A 19,190-nucleotide genomic window follows, 5' to 3' on the forward strand; every position below is an offset into this window, starting at 1 on the left:
GGGACACCTGTCCTTCCTACCAAAGCCCTCAGTGGTGCTTCCATCTTCCCAGCTGTGACTTCCAGAAGGACGCCAGTGTGCCAGGGACTGTTGAGCCCCAGTCAAACTATTACTAATTTGCTTACCGCCATTTTTCTAATTTCCAGGGAGCATATCCAATTACCAGATTATTTCTAAGACCCCTAGGGACAGGAACTGTATTTCAGTCCTCCTTTTATCTCCGTTGTTTAGTCTAGAGCCTGGTACAGAAGCAATCAGTGAAAGATGAGAATGCTGGATGTAGGAGACACGGGGGACAGATACAGTGAGACAGCTCGGAAGGAGAACGGGTGGTGGCGATGCCTGATACCCTTGTTCTTAGCTTCTAAAAACCAGGCTCAGGAGACAGACTTGGCTTAAGCAGATGTTGATAACAAGTAACCACATAAGGTAGGGCTCAGCCTGCTCCCTAAGCCCACTTAATGCCTAGCACTGCTCTTCCTTTACAGGTGACTCAGTCCCTTCCTTCAGCTCAGGGCCAGGCCCTTGCTGAAATGCCTTGTCTTGGAGCGTGGAGTAGAAGTCAACCCCTTCCGAGACTGAATGGATGGGCTGATTGTGGTACTGGTGGTAGCTGGTCAGAGGAGCCCCTGGGTGGGCTGCACATGACAGCTGCTGGAGGAAACAGCGGTGGTGATTGGGTAGGCAACTTGGGTTTTCTTTGAAGCTCTTACTGTGCCTGCTCTTGAACTCCAGCAGCATCCTGGTGTATGTATTGAAGGTAGTGACAGCTGATGCCATGCAGCAGGTGAAGGAAACCCAGGCCACGCTAGGGGCAGACACAAAAAAGGGACAGAAAAAAGTATGACTTTCTTGAAAGAAAAATGCCATTACCCCTTCCCACTAAAATGATACCCTTTGGGGATTTGGGGGCTTGAGAGTGCCTTCTACCATTTTTCAGTTGAACTGGTATGCCTTAGTATGTAGTTCAGGGCTAGGGCGCTTGTCTGGCATGCATGTGGCTCTGGGTTCAATCACCAGTACTGGCAAAGAAAAAATAAATTCAGCTGTAGCTGTAGCTCAGTGGTGGAGCATTTGCCTAGCATATGCAAAGCCCTGGGTTCCATATTTAGCACACAGAGGTGGGGGTGGGGCGGTGAAAGAGGAAGGAGGAGGAGGAGGATAATGAGAACAACGAACCACAATGAACAAAAATTATACAAGGAATTCAGTGGACTTGTGGTGTGCCTGTTTTGTATGTGTTACGGCTTGTGTCTAGTTGTCCCCTCCACAAAGCCTCATGTAGTCACTGAGGCAGGCTTCTATAGTTTATGATGAATTAATGATTCAGTGCTGGGATTATGGGTGTGAATGCTGCTGTGATACTGGCTGTGAGTGCTACACCCGACCTGAAATATAAGGGAGAGAGGCTTGCCCTCTGCTGCTGCTGTGGCTGCTGCTCCCTTTTTGTTCTTGCTGTTTTGCTGCCCTCTGCCATGTGCCATCCTGCTTTGGAGCCAGCTGGGAATGGGCTGAAACCTCCACAAACTGTGAGCTAAGCAAATCTTTCCTTCCTCAGTTTTGGGTGTTGGGTATTTTGTCCCAGCAATGAGAGAAAAGTAACTGAGACAGTATGTGCACGTACTACTTTTTTCCACTACTGCAGTTACCCTTGTGAAATCTCCATGATTCCACAGACCTGCACAATTTCTCCATGATCCTCCTCTTCTCTCTTTCTTGTCCTACTCTTCACTCAGATACTAGAAGACCCCCGCCTTTAATCCTCCTTTGTTTTGAACTGAGCAATCTTAGGATCCACAAAGTTGGGCCTTTGAGAATCTTTCATGAAAACTTGAGTACAAATCTAAGGGAATTATTTGCTTATTCTGAAAACAGTGTGGTTCTTGGCTTGAAATAGTTTATAATGGATGCTCCAAGAGAAGCTGGAGGTTCAGAGAAGCTGGATAGAATCAAGAATGACAAAGACACACTGGGGAACCATATCAAACACATTCCTAAAAACTTGGAACACAAAACCCCTAAATCTCCCTGTGATTCTGGGAAGCTCAGGGAGCAGGAAGTTGTCTGAGGTTAGCACAGCTGTCATGGGGCCAAGGGATGGTTAAAGCCAGGCCGCTGCTGGTACTGGATGTTCCCATCTGCTGCCTCTAAAGAATGAAGTAGCTTCAGGCTGGGTGACTTTGTGGTAGGTGTCTTTTAGCCCAAGCTCTCCAAGATAGAAGAGGTGAAAGGTGGTGGGTTGGGGAAATGCTAAGCTGATGTAGAGGCGGTGGAGTAGAACAAAGACTCCTGCACCACAGGGTACACATGACACCATGAGGAGAGGGCTCAAATCAGGCACAGGTCCGTGTGCAGGAGGCCTTCGTCCAATGCAGATTTGAGCCTAGCATTCTTCTGTGTGCTGTCAACACACTTAGTGTGTGCCTTGGGCAGTTAGTGGGACCAAGTTGGCATCTTCTCAGTGAGTATAGAGGGCTCCTCAAAGGAGAAGGTAGGGGAGCTTTTAAAGCCAATGTTGGGTTGACTATGTGTGTTTTGTCATGGTTCCTGCTTTTTTCTTTTTAAGAGAAATTAAAAATGACTGACCCCTTAGTTCTTTCAAGACTGGAAAATCCCTGTGGGTAGGGAAGCTTATATCTAATACAATTGGATAGAAGCAGAATAAAATAGGAAGTAATAGTTACTTTTGGGGTTTATAAGAAAGTTTATAATGGGTGGAAGAAAATTCATTGATCATCAACTCAAGTGGATTGAAATTCAACCCAATTTTCAAGGCTAATTGTTCATTTCTTTAATACCTTGGAATCTATCTATCTATCTATCTATCTATCTATCTATCTATCTATCTATCTAATTTCTATAAGCCAGAAGAAATCTGTCTTATTTCTAAAGGACACTGTACACATCAGGTGAGGAAGCAATGGCTGTTGCTGGTAAGCAGAGAAACTGGACCATCTGGAAGGCTGAGACAGAAGGATCACAAATTTGAACATATCCTGCATGACTTAGCTACTTTATAAGATCCTGTCTCAAAAAATTAAAAATAGATGGCAGGGATATAGTTCAGAAGTATAGGACCTGGAAAGCACAAGGTCTTGAATTCTGTTCCCAGTACAAAAAAAAAAAAAAAAAAAAAAAAAGGCTGGAATGTAACTCAGTGGGAAGACCCTGAGTTCAATCACCAATATTGCAAAGAGAAAGAAAGACAGACCCTTCCCCTCAAAAAAACAAAAAAACAAAAAACAAAAAATAAAAAAACCCACCAAACCACCTAGGTGACAGGTGTGATGGTCTGTACTCCTAGCACTTGGGAGGCTGAGACAGGAGGATCATCATGAATTTGAGGCCAGCCTGGGCTATATAAGCAAGTTCAAGTTCAGCCTGAAATATACAGTGAAACCTTGTCTCAGAAAACAAACAAACCCCAAACAAAAACCAAAACATTAAGGCTAAACCAAACCAAAAAAACAAACCAAACCCCTACCTCCAAAACAAAATGACAGCAACAACAAAAACCAAAACAAAAAAAGAAAAAACAAGACAAGGAAGGGTGGAAAGAGGGCAAGCCAAGGCTAAGCCGTCTCACGTCAGAGCCATGCTCTGTACCTCTTTCACCACAGGAGAGAAGGGATGCCTTGATGACAGACTTTTAGAACGAAGAAAGAAGAGAATGCAGAGGAACAGGAAAATGAACATGGAGCTGAGAGTAGAAAATCTCAGGAGAGTTGGCCAGGAAGTGGGTGAAAGGTTCGAGGAGTGGTGCTCACTTACTAGAAGGCCCAGCCATAATTCCAGGCATGCGGTCTCCAGTCTTCCGGGCCCATGTTAGCAGTGGCCTGGAAGACTTGCGAATACATCATGTGGGCCACCATCCCCAGGAGGCCTTCGGAGGGAACAGGAAGGCACAGCATTAGGGAAAGCCTGCCCCTGTCATTCACTGAAATCTGATTTTGGAGCCACTGCCTCATGGTAGCCTGTATCGGGCCTCCTGTAGCCTTCCCTCCAGTTCCTGGGAGACTGCTCTCTGTTCTGGGAATGCCTTGAGTGTGTTATCTTTGCAGCAGTCATGCAGAGCTTCCTGGAAGAGCTAGGGACAAAGCCTCTGAGTGCCGCACCAGGCCACTGTCCCCTTTGCCTTCCCTCGCACTCTTCTTCCCCTCACTCGTGCATCTTTCACTTCATCCCACACTGTCCTGAAAAGCTCTGTGGCTGAGACCAGCAGGAGGTTTTCTATATCGGGAAAGCTTGCAAAGAAAGCACCTAGAGGTAGATCATTGTGTAAAGAGCACAATGATCCAATAGACCACTTCACATGTCATTTCAATAAAGTGAAAGCTGCCCCATCAAGGTATGATATGTCTACGTACCAAATCCCCACAGTGAGTCTATTTATCATGCATTACTGTGTTAGTGTCCTCTGCACTTGTTACGGGTGGGCTTGGGTTCTGAGGTTGCATTTTGTTCCTTCTCGTCATTTTGTGTAGCACTGTCCTCTGTCCTTTGTTGTAGATCTTTGCTGTAGTTATAACCTTCACACGTACTGAAGTTAAGGTGGAGCTCTACAGAGTTTGGACTTATCCAGCTGCATCTGGCTTAGGTCTGGCTGCTGTGCTCAGCTCCTTCCCACTGCAGACCAGGGCTAGGACTGGGTCTGGGCGTTCCCGGAACTCGGCAGAAATTCCGGACCTGGGCTAGGACTGGGTCTGGGCGTTCCCGGAACTCGGCAGAAATTCCGGACCTGGGCTAGGACTGGGTCTGGGGGCTACTCGGCGGGCAGGGTGGGGGAGGCACTGTGGAGTCCATATACACTGATAAAAAAGGCGTACCTGCAATGTGTCCCCTCCATCCAGTGTTAGGCTCCTCCTTTCTGTCCTCAAGGACAAAGACCCACTCTCTCCAGCCAGTGCCCCTCCTGTTTGGATGTCACGTACCTGATAGCACAGAGGAAATGGCAGCAAAGGCGCTCAGCTTGAGCCCGCAGCCTGGGTTCCCCGTGAGCAGCAAGTCCGTCAGTAGCAGGAGAAAGCTGATGAACTGCAGCCCAATATAGGTGATCTGGGCGGCCAGCGATAACCAGAGGATCTCTGTTGGAAGCCACAGGGAGAGAACCCCATGACAACAGTTATGAAACGGGACCAATGGTCAACTGAGGCAGCCAGCCCCCCTCGAAGTCAGAAGCCCAGAGGTCTGGGAGAAGAGGAGATTAAGAAAGGTGAAGGACTGACTCTATTTCGAAGTTTTTTTTTTTTTTTTTATTTTTATAAATGTATTTGGTACAGGGTCTCACTACGCATCTCAGACTTGCAGTGGTCCTCCTGTTTCAGCTTCATCAGTGCTGGGATTATAGGGGTGTGCCACCACACCTGGTCTCCATGGCTGGCTCAGCATACCCGCAGGTGGGGCCACCAAAGCATGTGGTGCCTGGGATTGAACCTCAGTCCCTGCACTTGCCTAGGCAGGAGCTTGGTCTGCTGAGCTATCTCGCTGGCCCTATTTTGAGTTCTTTGATGTCACCCTGCATATAACCAAGTACACATGGATGGTAAATACACTTAGGGAAATTTCCAATTTCAAAAAAGTTGCCTACATTTCCATAAATCCTGAAAGAATACAGCGTTGCTAGTTATCACTTTTGTCTTTCATTTTCCTTATTTAATTTTGGGAAAATCAGTTTTGTGTCCTTTCGCTTTTTCTCCCCTCCCTTTTCCCTCCACTTCTTTCATTAAAAAAAAAAAAAAAAAAAAAAAGGGAGGAGAAGCCAAAGCTTTTCAACATGGTCTCTTGGCAGGGAGCGCCAGCACAAGCTCTTGGTGGTTTTCTTTTTGTGAACTGTATTTAGCTCTGCTGATCCTGTTTTGCATTCCTGCCTGTGAATGACAGTTGGCTCTAGGAGGAATTCCTGTTACCCCTTGGGCCTCTGGAGAGGAAAGGAGAGATCACAGCGCAGTTCAGAGAGGCCCGCTCAACGGTAGCTAGATTGGTTATTGAACACATACTTGCCACAAGCCCAGAGGGAAGGTGGGGGAGGAAAGCACGCTCCATCAACCCTCCAAATCGGAGAGGGGGGTGACACAGGCCTTGCAACGTGGGTAATTCCAGTAGTCCTTTCTCACCTCTCTCGGCTGGTGGTGTGAGTTCAAGGAAACTTCGGCACCTCTCCCCTGAAATGCAGAAGGGTGGATTTTACGGGGGTGATTCCTTGGACAGCCCCATCCCTGGGCTGCTCTAGGACTCTGTAAATGTCTTGTTTTGAAAGCAGGAGAGAATCTTGAATGAAAGAATTAATGAGTGGCAGAGGCAGGAGACATCGGATGGATCTCTCTTGCTTTTCTGGTAAGAAGATGTTGTTTTCCGAGATGCTGAGAAAGCTGGCCCAAGCTGCTGTTCCCACCTTCTTTCAGAAAGAGCACACGGCCTGACCTTGCTGCTGCTGAATGCCTTTTGCTGCCACTCGACTGTGGGATAAAATGGCTCTAAACGTTTCCAGGACTGTGGCTGGAGCACTGCTGAGCTGCGCAGTAATAAACTTAAATGCAGGTGCATACACGCATTTCTATTCCTCTTCTGTCTTCCTTTCCCCCTTAGACTAGTTTAAGGGAAGTAGCAGATTTCAAATTGAACATGATTCTGGGCATTTGAGAAATGTCACCACCACACGCTTCCCAGGCCACAAGGTGACCTTCAAGTGCTGTGCGCTAGGAAGAGGAGGAGGAGGAGGAGGAGTCCACAGCTTTATGCCTTCCAACCTGAGGGATACATCTTTGGATGCCGGCGCAGGGCCTGTGGTGTGGCGGGGGCCTGGGAGATCTGTCTACACCTCCTGGAGGAATCCTTAGGCCCTTCCCTAGGCTGCAGCACCCTTAGCCCTCTACATTGTAATAATCCCTCAGGTTGGGAAGACGTTTCTAAAAGGAGAGAAAGAGGCTTTGCAGATGCTCTGCTCTGATCCTTTCAGCTCACAAATGAGAAAAACCAAAGCCTATAGAAATGAAGTTATTCATGCAAGGTCCCAGGAAGGCAGCACTAGGACTTTTTCTACACTAGTCTTCTGTCCTGGTTTTTCTTCTGGCAGCAATTGTAGAGCAGCAGTTCTAGCTGTATAGAATGAAAATGCCCCAAAGGTGAAGGTTCTAAATTGAAGGTAATGCTTTTTTCTTTCTTGCAGTACCAGGGATTGAACCCAGGGCTTCATACATGTGAAACAAGCACAGGACTCTGGGCTACATCTCCAGCTCTAGGCTAACACTTTTAAAAGAGCAAGGAGAGCTGGGAGTGGTGGGGCACGTCTGTAATCTCAGCTGCATATAATCCCAGGTACTGCCTCAGGCTAAGGCAAGAGGATCAGGAGAGTTCAAGGTCAGTTAGGGCAATTTAGTGAGACCCTGCACTAAAAACAAAACAAAGCAACACCAACAAAACCAAAAAGACAATTAAAAAAACAAAAGCCTCCCAAACAACCCAGAAAGTCTAGGAAAGAGGAAGACAAAGCCAAAGGAATGGTCACCTTGTTAAAGGGGCTGTGGACAATTCTGAGCAGAAGGTCCTGGGCAAGGAATAGGGTAGAAGGATGCCCCTAGAGCTGGGATTGGGGCAGCATGGTACATTCCATTGCTGCATGAGCACAATGTGCCCTAACTGGTTTCCTGCCTGCATAAGATCCCTGCTTAACCCCAAAACAAAAAAAAAAAAAAAAAAAAACAGAAACAAAACCCCAAAGCCAGAGCAGGTAGGTGGCATGAGAAGACTACCTGGTTCTTCCATGATTTCCTCACAGGATAGCCACATGCCACTTCGGAAGGTAAGGAAGGAGAAGCGGTCATCCCCAGTCTCCCAGCTGTATTGCACCACCTCCTGGGCTGGTGTGTCGGTGACGCCGCCCTCCAGGGACAATGGCATGTCAAAGCACTTGGTTGCCAGATTTTTTCCGCACACGGGCTTGGGCACCTTCTGTGTGCCCACAAACCAGTAGCTGCTGAGCAGGGATGTTGTGGAGAGGCTGAGTGATAGCACGCTGAGGATGGCAGATACGAGTGTCCGCTGGCCAGAGGAGCCCTTCGGGGGTTCCATCTGCAACACACAAACACAGGAGGGTGGGAAGGGGGCTGGAGAGCCTGACTTCAGAGGCTTCCTGGAGGTGTGGAAGGGCGTCCTTCGCCCTCAGCGCTGGCAGGCAGAACCAGGTCTGAGAGTTTCCTCCCGAAGCTAGGCTGAGTGGCCCGATTAAAGTTGGACCTTGTGTGTTTCCTACAGAAAAGCAGGAGTGATCGGCACAGATGGAATAATGACGGGGCCCCACTCTGGGCATGACACACAATCCGGGGAAGGAGGGATAAAGGTGACCCACCAGATGGCACACATCATAATGAGGGCTGCGCAAGTCAGAGTGAGCTGGTCTCTGACTGGCAAACGCTAGGGAAAATGTGGGTGTATGCCTTTGGGGAAGACCCCAGAAGGACCCCACAGGCAGCAAGTGTTCTGAGCAGCTGTGATGAATCATTGCTGCGGTGGCCATAGGCAGCAAGAGAGAGTGAAGCAAGTTGCAACCAATGCTGCTGACCAGTCTCTGCCTGCTGGCACCCTCCCCTTTGCAGCTCACCTAAGCCCCCGAGCTTTGGGAAGTTTCCCTCACCTGCACCCCCCATGGGAAGTGGGGCTGGGAAGGGTAAGGGTGTTTACCTCTCCCTGGACTTTCTTCATGTTCATCTGTGGCTCTGCTTTACCTCTCTCTCCTCTAGACTTCAATTGCCCTAGCTAGCAAACCTGTCCTTTTATTTTTCTCTTCCCAAAGCATCTGGCGCAGTGTTGGGCACATTACACACTCACTACCCAGACACTTGTTAAATTGAGGATGATTTGAGCAATAACGTCAGTCGGACCGTAAGCAGGCCATGGAGGCTGTTGTCCTTAGGGTTCAGAGGATCAACCAGGAGCATGCACAGTGACCATTGCTTTTGGCTTTGTAGTCACTGGAAGGCAGTAGCGCCAGCTCACAGAACTAATTATTTTAGCACAGTGAGTTATTGGTGTCCTTTTCTACATTCTAGACTCCTTAGAAAGGAACAAAGGGGGCCACGTCCTACAAGCGACTGTCAAATGGCTTCACCCAAGGGGAGCAGATGGAGCTGTGCAGACGGAGGACAAAGGGTGGCGAGCCAAGTGAGAAAGGGCCGTGGAAGGCCCTGCAGAGGAGAGGGCCTCATAGGGGCTGAAAGAGGCAGTGTACAAGGTCCAGGATCTCAAATGGGAGGTAACTCCGTCGCACACTCATCTGGACCCCACGCATCATGGAACCGTTGGGATACAGCCCATAGTCAAACCCTGGGAGGGTGGAGAAGCCCTTGAAGGGGCATCCCACCCAGTGCCACAGTGGTGCTCATTCAGAGTGGGAACACAGTGGGCAGTAGCAGAGAAAACTGTAGCCCCAGTGGTTCTGCTTGCAGCCTCTACTTTGCCACTTGCAGCTAAAGAGTGACCTAAACAATGACCAGTATTAAACCTGTCAACTGTGTTGAGTGGGTGTTTGGAGCCAGATTTAATTTGATTTAGAAAAATAATTCCAACAGGCCTTGTGCTTTGTGTTCTGGAGCCATGTATGCTGTTACATTAATGCATTTGGAACAGAAAAGGGGCCTGTGCTTAGCTGCCGACAGATGCTTCTTAAAGTAAACCTCCTTGAGCTTCCCAGAGTATCTCTCATATCAGAATTAATCAGACCTAAATCTGCTTAGCTTAAGTGATGTAAATAAAACCACAGCTAAATGAACAGGCCCGTAAATCTGCCTCCCTCTTCACCGCTAACTCAATAGTTTCTACATTTAACAGAGAGCTTTAATTTAGAACTGAGTTTGTCCTTCAGAATTTCCACAACCTAAAACAGTTTAACCACAAACTTTCTATTACTTATGACCATTAAAAATACACAAGACAGTCATATATAAAAAAACCAAAACATGAGATGAAGGATAAAATAACTTTGGGAAAGAAAGTTGTTATTGTGATTTTTTTTTTAAAGCACTGGGAAATTTAATTTCATCAATTTTACACACACACACACACACACACACACACACACACACACACACACACACAGGTGCGAAGATCTTACACTGACCAGATTCTGGAGGCATGTGTTGCTCTGTTTCCCCAAAAGAATGTTTTCATCATTTTAGTTGTGATGACCCGATTGGTTTTTTTCATTGTTATTGAGTTACCTTTCCCAACCATTCTTATATCTGGTTTTGAATAGAAATGGACTTCTAGGTAGAACATCTTCTCTACCTTTCTGTATGAAGTCTAAGGATTTAGACAGTTCTAAAATTGTCACCTCAGGATCACTTTTCAACAGTACCTTCAGTCTTACAAAATTTGAAAATTGCCAACTATCGTGTCACATCAGGTTTAACTCTACATTCAATCCATTTCAAGTTAACATGGACTTGCAAAGTACTCTTCAGGTTATTCAGACAAGGAGAAATAACAAACCCTACACTCAAGTGCAGCTGCCAGAGTAATAAATTAAGAGGTGTTTGGGAAACAAAGGATGAAGACCTTAGCGTAGCTTACAGTTGTCCTTGTAGAGGTGTTCACCCAGGAAAGACAGAGAAGTCCTTCAGGAATTATCTTCTTGATAACCGCCATAGCCTCATTCAAAAGATAATTCTCAAGAATTCTCTTCAATACCCATGGCATCACACTTTGCTACATTACTTTTCTAAGACCCAGATACTTATCAGAAGGACCAATCTCATTTTGCGACGGTTTCCTTAGAGTGATTCTGAAGAAACACAGACATAAGAAAAGTTATATCTTGGGGGCTGGAGAGATGGCTCAGTGATCTAAAGCACCTACTTAGAACAAGCTTGGCAAAGCACAGGGACCGCGGTTCGATCCCCCAGCACCACATGCCAGCCAGCCCTGCCCCCAGGTGGGCTGAGCTGGTTGCATACACACACACACACACACACACACACACACACACACACACACACACTAAATAAATAAATATTAAAAAAAAGAAAAGTTATATCTTTGCGTAAGCAGACAGACCCTCTGGCAAGGTGATTCAATGCTCCAGCAAAGGGCCAGAGTAGCTTCTCTAACGCTTATGGGCTTAGACCTTTAGGAAGTACATATCAATGAAACAGGCACACCTCATGAAAGCACCAGGTACAAACCATCTGCTGGGTTTATCTCCTGATATAAAAGAGAAACTGGTTACCTTGGCCATGGTCAGCACTCTGCAGCCTGTCTAGGAGGACAGAAGTATTCCACGTGCACCACGAGGCTTTTTAGTTTCATGTGAGGATGAAAACTGCCTCCCCACGCTCCTCCCTTGCCTGCCCCCTTCTATTGCCTACTTTTGGAATGCCTCTTGATTAAATGCTGCCTTATGGTGAACATGGGCATTTAATCATTGATAGTGTAATCACAGTCCAGCTGTTCTGGGAGATTACCCCAGGGAGCTTGCCAATGGAGACCTGGGATGAAGCCCATTGAGTTGAGGATCTACGTTTGCAGAGGGAATCTTGTCTAAAAGCTAAATGATTTCATTTCCATCTACCTGCCATTCTCTAGTTAACTGTGAATGGATTAGGCTTGAGTTTTTGGCAGACACAAAAAAAGATTATGGGGCCACCATAATTATTACAAAAACTTCCCTTCCTTTGAGTGGGGTTTTCTGTATCTTGAGAGAGGGCATATTCTCTGCATGTCAGAACATCAGGGAGCCATGAACTGAATAGCTTTCTTGTTCCATGGTGGTTGCTGGTATTTATGACATGTCACCGGTAAGGACACTCAAGCGTCTTCCTCCATACAGAATACAGAGGAAAAGTCAGAGAGTGTTGGATAGGAATAGAGTTGAGGATATGGATGCAGTGGGATTAGAGACAGATAATTCCAAGGTCAGTACTGTGACACCGCCTATCTTTCAGGCAAAAGAATGATAATCTCTTATTTTCCAAAAACAATCCTAAAATTTGGAAAAAAAAATTCTGACAAATCAGTGAATTGTTTGTGTCTTCTTGCTACTGGTAGAAGTACAAGTTGTTCTGTCTGTCCTCAAAATTGAACTAATTTCTTGGAGGACATTCTGCAATTTCACGATTCTCTACATACCCCATGAGCATCCCAGGTGTCCTTGCTGATGTCTCCCTCCTGCCAACAACACCGTCCATCTCTTCTAACCCAGCAAGCTGCCTCTCACCAAATAGAAGCAGTCATTCATCCTTTGAGTGTTTCTTTTCTTCCTAAGATACACGGTTCCTTCCTCTCTGTCCTCCTCACATTCAACCTCTCTCACGACTCTTTCTGTCTCCCAGCGCCATGATTTGTATTGATTATAAATTCCTCAAAGGCCTTGCTTTCATTCCAGAACTCTTCTGTCCAAACACAACAAAATTAAGAAGCTTGGAAACTATGAAAATGGCTGCACCTCACCTGGTGCTTCCGCAGACCTTGTAGGAGAAGCTTCAGTAATTCATAAACTTAGAAAGCTCTTAATATATCCTTAGGGCATTAATGTAAGATGATCCCTGTCGGGCTCACTTTAGTTGCGCATTTAATCAAAGCCTTCATATTCTGCCCCGTAGTTTTCCCACTTCTTCTCAATCAACCACTAAGTCACAGTTCTCCTGCTGTGTATTTAGCAATTATTTTAGAGAATTAAAGGCGGAGACCCTTTAACCTGAATTTTAGTCCAGTTCTAGTCCAATGAGGCTCTCTGGATAATACTTTTGTCGCCCAGAATATTCTTTACTCTTTCTAGACTGATGCTAACAAGTAAATAAAAAACACATGCGCTTATGTCCAGGCATGTTACGTGTATCACGAAAACAACCCTTTACCCACCACGCAGAGCTCACGCTTTAGGTGAAGGGGCCTGGAATGGGTGATCAATCAGTTACACTTGCCTTGGAGTACACAGCGGGCTTTTTGGCTACGCGGTTTCTTTCTTTATGACACTGGGTGGCGCTCTCTCTCCACATTATTTCCTCTTCTAGCCTGGGCTTCTCCATCAGCACAAGTGTGGGTGGAGGCGGCTGCGCCTCCCAGTATACAACAGCTATCAAGCCCTCCTTTGGCCCCTTCCCTGCATAGCATACTAATCTACAGAACACCATGTGTCACCCCGATGGAATTCAGAGCTCAGAATTGAATTTGCCACTCCCCGGAGGACCTCTTCTAGGATTATTTCCTGTAGTACATTTTTTGGTGGCTAGTTGCAGTTTTCAGTGACTCAATAAATCCTCAAATACTTCCCAGGGGAAATACAATGCCACAGTTTCAGAAAATATAGTTAGCCCATGTTTCCTGATGAGTTTGGTGCACATTTTTCTCTCCTGAATTGTATCCTCCTTCTTTCTCCACCCTAGAACAGTGAACAATTCTTCTCCCGTCTCCCCGCTTACACCCTTCAAATACTTGCAGCCGCGTCTCATATCCCTCTCTGAGTCACAGTTTGGCACAGCCCTCTGCCTTCGGTTTTTATTACCTCTGCTCATAAACCGCACCCCCTTCTGCCTTAACAACCTCAAGTTTTGCCTTCTCCGGGGAAAAGGGGATGGGAGTGGCAGAGTCAAGCGTGCTACGTGAGGAGTCCCAGCGGTAGACTCACCAAAGCTCATGAAACTTCAGCTCCATGGTCTCCCCTCTTGCCTGGGCTGCTTCCAAGACCCTGTTACTGAATTCAAACTCGTAATTTGTCATTATTTTTCTTCCAGAGGGCCTCCTAAGTGATAATATTTTAGGCCTCCATAAAGCCCGGGTCCACCTCTTCTGAGGCTGTGCATCTTTTTGTGGGTGCATGGCTGGTTGGTTGCTGGCTGTGACTAGTCTTGGTCTCCCCACCCCAGAGGACCCCCTGGACCACAATGTCTAATTTCCTCTTTTTGACAGAACACAAGTTTCTCTGCCTGAGCACAAAAATCAGAATCCAGCATTCTACTCATTTCCTTTCATTGTAATTTGGGCATGTTAATATATTTTTTTTCCTCCCTTTCCTTTCTTAGAAGAGAAAAAGTAATTGCTAGTCCAATGTAACATAAATATAATTAGGCTAGGCTCAGAAGCTCATGACTCAGCAGACACACAAAGATTCCACATCTCGAAACAGTACTTAACTTTGGTATGTTGGACTCTTACCATTTCAGGATGACTCCCTCAGGGATATTCGCATGTGCCTCACCATTTGTGATACCACAAAGCTGAGTTGGGACAACCCACATGTGCTAAGATCTTTAGTTGCTGTTCTTTGTATCAGACTTACCATATCTGCTTGATATGCATGAAGACAAAGAGTGATTTCATGATACCTACATACACCGTGTAGATGGACATTCAGTTTATTGTGTTGTGAACACTGTGGATTACAGGCAATTAAAATGGTTAGGAGTGGGCTGGCGAGATGGCCCAGTGGTCTAAAGCACCTACTTAAAAAATAAGCTTAGCAAAGCAAAGGGACCGCGGTTCAATTCCCCAGCACCACATGCCAGCCAGCCCCGCCCCCTGGTGGGCTGAGCTGGCCACACACACACATATACACACACATAAATAAATAAATAAAATTTAAAAAATTAAAAAAAAAATGGTTAGGAGTGCAGGGCCAGAGAAGGTTGCATAGAATACTACTTCCCTCAAGTCTGGGGCTAAGGGAGCCAGTGAGGGTATTTATTTCCTTTCTTTTTTCTTTTCTTTTATTATTATTATTATTATTATTATTATTATTATTTTTTTTTTTGGCAGAACTGGGGATTGAACTCAGACCCTTGCGCTTGCCAGAGAAGCGCTTATTCCACTGAGCCATCTCTCCGGCCCCTTTTATTTCTTTTCTTCGTATCACCCATTCTGACATCATCCTGTTTAACCTCCCTGGTCATAATTTCTCTGCCCTTCTCCCAGAAGCCAGATTGCCAATCCATGTTCCTTTGATGAACTCTTGTCTGTTACTCAGTAGACAAAAGGCTGCAGTGGGTTTAAAGGTTTTGGCTGTCACCAGCTCTGATGGACACGGCCTTTGTCCTCTGCTCTTGCCCATCCTGCTGTGGCCACCTCTCCTGTAACTTGAGGATTTACTTGTGTGTTTTGCTCATTTGATTTTAAGTTACTAGCCACTGGGGCAGCCAGGTTTTATTCATGGTTGACCTTCAAAGCCTAGCACTGTTTTAATATCAAGGAATGAAATTTATAACACTGACAAGGCTCATGAACACAGATCCAAAGCCTGTGGGTGAAGATCTGAGTAAGGAGCGCTGCTTAAGCAGCCTGCTGTGGCCCACGCTGACGTGACTCTCCCCAGTCCGCACACACAGGGACATGGGAAGCTCCGGCAAGGGTGCATAGGTCCCCAGGCACACCCTCAGCCTGTCCACACAGATGCTCTCTCAAGTTCCAGCAAACAGACTCTCTGCCAGGACATTTCCTCTCACCTGTGGGAACGTTACTGCTTTTGGATGAGCAAAGCTCAGAAAACAGCGATGATCTCATGAAAGAGCATTATCTTTAGCTCACAGAGACGAGGGACAAACAGATTGCTCAAAAGCCAGTGACAGATTGAAAATGTGATGGCCTTTTCCAAGCTGGGTGATTTTTTACCGGTGAGGATCCCTTTGGATAACATCATCTGGAGTCTTTTGAGATTTTACAGCTCTCATGACCACTTTTACTTCAGTGTGGGACATTTGCCTACCTCACGAGGAAAGGAAGGAAGGTCTGGCATGTTGACCTCTGCCCCTAGTGAGCCTCTAGGAGACCCTTTGCTGTGGACACTAAAGGACTGTTAGCTCTTCAGCTTCCCTAACTAGCTGCGGGCTCGTTATTCTGGAGTCATCCCGAGTAGTAGGGGTCCACGCACTCCCACCTGCTCACACATAGAGCCGCTCCAGTCTTCCTAACGCTTGAGCTGTTTAGCGGAAAGAACCCAAGGAAAGCATTTTGGGGGGCCTCTAGCTTGCCTTTCCCTTTCCGCTTTTTAATGGAATTGTTGAAGGGCTTTTGCTAATGCGATCATTTCCAGGAGAGGAAACCGCCTTTCTTCCCTGCCCCAAGCAGCTGGAGTGAATCAGAGGGGCAGCCACATCTGCACATCCTGTGGGGCAATCGCTCACGCGCGGGTGACAGCGCCCGGCTGGGACTGGGGACCTTGGAGACCGAGGGCGTGATGAGTAAGGAGGTGCTTGTCAGCGCCACCCCCTTCCTTTCCTGCTGGCTCTCCACTCCCTCCCCAGACTGTCGCGGTGTCCCCGCCTGCTCCCCTCTTTCGCCCCTGGGATGAGTATCAGGGCTCTCCGGGTTTACTACGGCGCCCCGGTTGCCTAGCAGCGCGTGCGCGTTGCCACAGCGACGCGCCAGGAAGCGTGGAGCATTGTTGGGCGAGTCCCGCCCTAGGGGCGTTTGGACTTCCAGACCCGGCGGGGCAGGGGAACCGTTGTTGCTTATTCCTCGGTCTTGCAGCGTCCGCCCGCTGGGAACTGCGACCCGAGGGGCTTCCTCCAGGATAGGGGGTCCTGAAAGCTGCAGCGGTGCCGGCGATTGCGAAGTCTGGGATTTCCTTGCACCTTCCCTTCCCTACTAGTAGAGAGGTCCCGGCAGTGTTCTGAGGGAGCCTCAGTCTGGGGCGGTGGCATAAGCCTGTCGTCCCATCACCTTGGGAAGCTGAAGCAGGAGGGTGACAAATTTAACAATTTGGGGAAACCTTGTCACAAAGTTTACAACTTAAAAAAAATACAAAAAGGAGTAGAAAATTCACATAGCGTGAAGGCCGTGGGTTCAATCCACACCACCACCACCACCACCACTAAAAATAAGGAACCTTATTTAAGAGAAAACAACTCCCATCCGATTTCAGCTCTACCCACTACTTCATGGCCACTGGGTTGCTTCTTTGGCTAAATTGCTTAATCTCTTCAGGGTTGAGTGTGGGGAAAGAGTGGAGGGAAAACGCCGTGTGTGGAAAGGTAGGGGAAATGAACCTGCACCGCTACCGGGAATGCGGCTAGACCCGTCACAAACGTCTCCAGTCCTCACACCCAGCCTGAGAGAGAGAAAGCAACTCCAGGGTTCCGGCCGTGGCTCAGGTTCAGAGTGCATGACTCCCTCAAGGCCACGAAGCGCGTACGTGGTGCAGTCCGTGTTCAAGACCTTCTGACCCTGTCCACCTGACTCATCACCTGCCCAGCCCCGCAAGAAAGGGTGGGCATGGTCACCTTTAACAAAATTCTCAGACCTCAGTCCACTGTGGAAACTCCGGCAGGCTAAGACCAGGGATTAGGTGTGCTACACTTTAGCCAACAGACACGCCCATGTCTTCTGTGCCTGTTCTAGCAAACCAGCGATTAAAAACAATAAAATTTACTCTCAAGTCACGGCTGGCTTGTTCTGTCATATTCATAACTACGTCTGAGGTCTGGTGTTTGTCATCTATTCGCTTTGGGCTTCTTCTGAATTCAGGAAGCTGCCTAAGCTCACACTCTGACGGCTCTTCGGAATCACTGGCTCTGTCCTGCAGTCTCAGAAGTGCCTCTTACTTAGTTTACGCTGTCCTCCCCTCTGCACACTCTCATTTCCAGCTGCTTCGTGTGTGTGTGTGCGCGCGCGCGTGTGTGCTCTAGTTCCTTGGCTAATCGCAAGCTTCACTTTTCTTTCCCGTGACAAGTGAAGACTGAACACCATTTGCTTGTTTTTTTTTTTAAAAATCTTGGGAGCTAAAAGTTGGTAGTTCCTAGTATGGAAGGAGGCGGAAGGATCCCTCAAGATCCTGCCAGTTTCTGCGAGCCCAGAGGACACCCTGAGGCTCCGCTCCTCCCCTCATTCTGGATGGAAGCTGGCTCTTCCAGCTCACTTGGGTGATAACGTCTCTGTAATTTCTGGCCATTACGAGATTTTGGCAACCGGAATCTTAGAGATAAAAGGAAAAAAGATGAGCTGTAGTTAAAAAGAGCCAAGCAGCTCCTGGGAACAGTGAGGAAAAAAGAAAAGTGAAGGAAGAAGAAAGTTTTCAAGGGAAAACTTGAGTGGAAGAAGAGGGGAAAACAAGCGGCTAAGGCAAGAATAAACCAGGCTTACAGATAACAGTCTTGAGTAGCAGGTTTTCAGTCCATTTGTGTAACACTAGAGTGTGTTCGTGAGCTCCTCATGGTACACAAGTGAAGTAAATTAAATGGAAGCATTGGTATAGCCTGTATTATAAACCTATCATTAAGGACACTACTATACACTTATGTGATATTCGTGGGGTTTCAAAAGGCAGTGTACCTACCTCCTGGGTGAAGCATACATGGTGCGTCTGTTGAGAGGAACTGTTCATTCACTGTAGAACTTCCAGAAGAGATCTCAGCTTCTCTTCAGCTGGGTCTTAATCAGTTGGGTGTTGAGTGAGAGGATCAGGCCTCCTCTCGCCAGCAGAGGGGCAAGGTGGTGTGTGGTGGGCTGGAGAGATGGAAATGACTCTGCCTGGGCAGCTAGGTGGGGCTGGTGACCCAAGGATTTATTGTGATGTCACAGTGGCAGCAGGTTCTCCCTGAGGCCCCCTCCCCACTCCTGCCCCAACCCTCAGGAAGACTAAGTTGGGAGAGGGACACACTAGTACCAAGCAAAGGCTTGCATGTCTTCTCAGGGCTATAGATCGGGGCATCTCTTCCTGTCCAGGACACTCACTTGGGGGGAATTATTAAAATGTGAGCTCTAAAGTTCTGGGGTGACTCCCACAAGCCATCAACCGGACCACACTGAGCTGTAAAGTCTAGACCAGTGCTGTCAAAGGCAGATTCATATGAGTGAACCACATACGTCACTTTGAATTTGTTAGTATTCACATTAAAAGTTTTAAAATGGATACATACTACAACAATGAAATCCTACGTATGGTTAATGTAGAATGTAAACAAATTGGGTTTCCTGGAAAAAACACACTGCTTCTATTTTAAAATTAAAAATTACATGAATTAAATAAAATTAGAAATTCACTTCCTTAGTTGCGCCATCAGCATCCTAAGTACTGGCAACTACTGCATTGGATAGCATGAGGCCAGGCCATTCTCTGGAAAGGAAACAACATATAGAAATCAATTCCAAAAGACCATTATCTGGCAACCTAGGACTTATCTCCTACCAGAGTTGGAAAGCATCTAATTTGGGGCTAGGAATGAAGAACACCAAGGTATGAACTCTCAAGGCTTCTGGCAGGGATAGTTGGC

General features: G+C 47.0%; 1 protein-coding gene across 2 annotated transcripts; it reads right to left on the reverse strand.

The window, feature by feature from the left end:
* Positions 1 to 424: 424 nt before the first annotated feature.
* Positions 425 to 18,456, reverse strand: Gsg1 (germ cell associated 1). 2 transcript variants are annotated; one of them, XM_023709547.1, is made up of 6 exons: positions 18,254 to 18,456; positions 7,749 to 8,067; positions 6,114 to 6,161; positions 4,932 to 5,084; positions 3,772 to 3,883; positions 425 to 808 (listed from the first exon to the last, which is right to left on the reverse strand). In XM_023709547.1, exons 1-6 carry the CDS (start codon positions 18,299 to 18,301, stop codon positions 466 to 468), a joined length of 1,023 nt encoding a protein of 340 aa, XP_023565315.1. In that variant the 5' UTR covers positions 18,302 to 18,456; the 3' UTR covers positions 425 to 465. The 2 variants fall into 2 exon arrangements, with proteins under 2 accessions (XP_023565315.1, XP_004626138.2); XM_004626081.3 differs by having other exon boundaries at positions 5,997 to 6,161.
* Between the last annotated feature and the right edge of the window lie 734 nt (positions 18,457 to 19,190).

The sequence above is a fragment of the Octodon degus genome, unplaced genomic scaffold (assembly GCF_000260255.1).
Source record: "Octodon degus isolate 3935 unplaced genomic scaffold, OctDeg1.0 scaffold00012, whole genome shotgun sequence".
NCBI lineage: Eukaryota > Metazoa > Chordata > Mammalia > Rodentia > Octodontidae > Octodon > Octodon degus.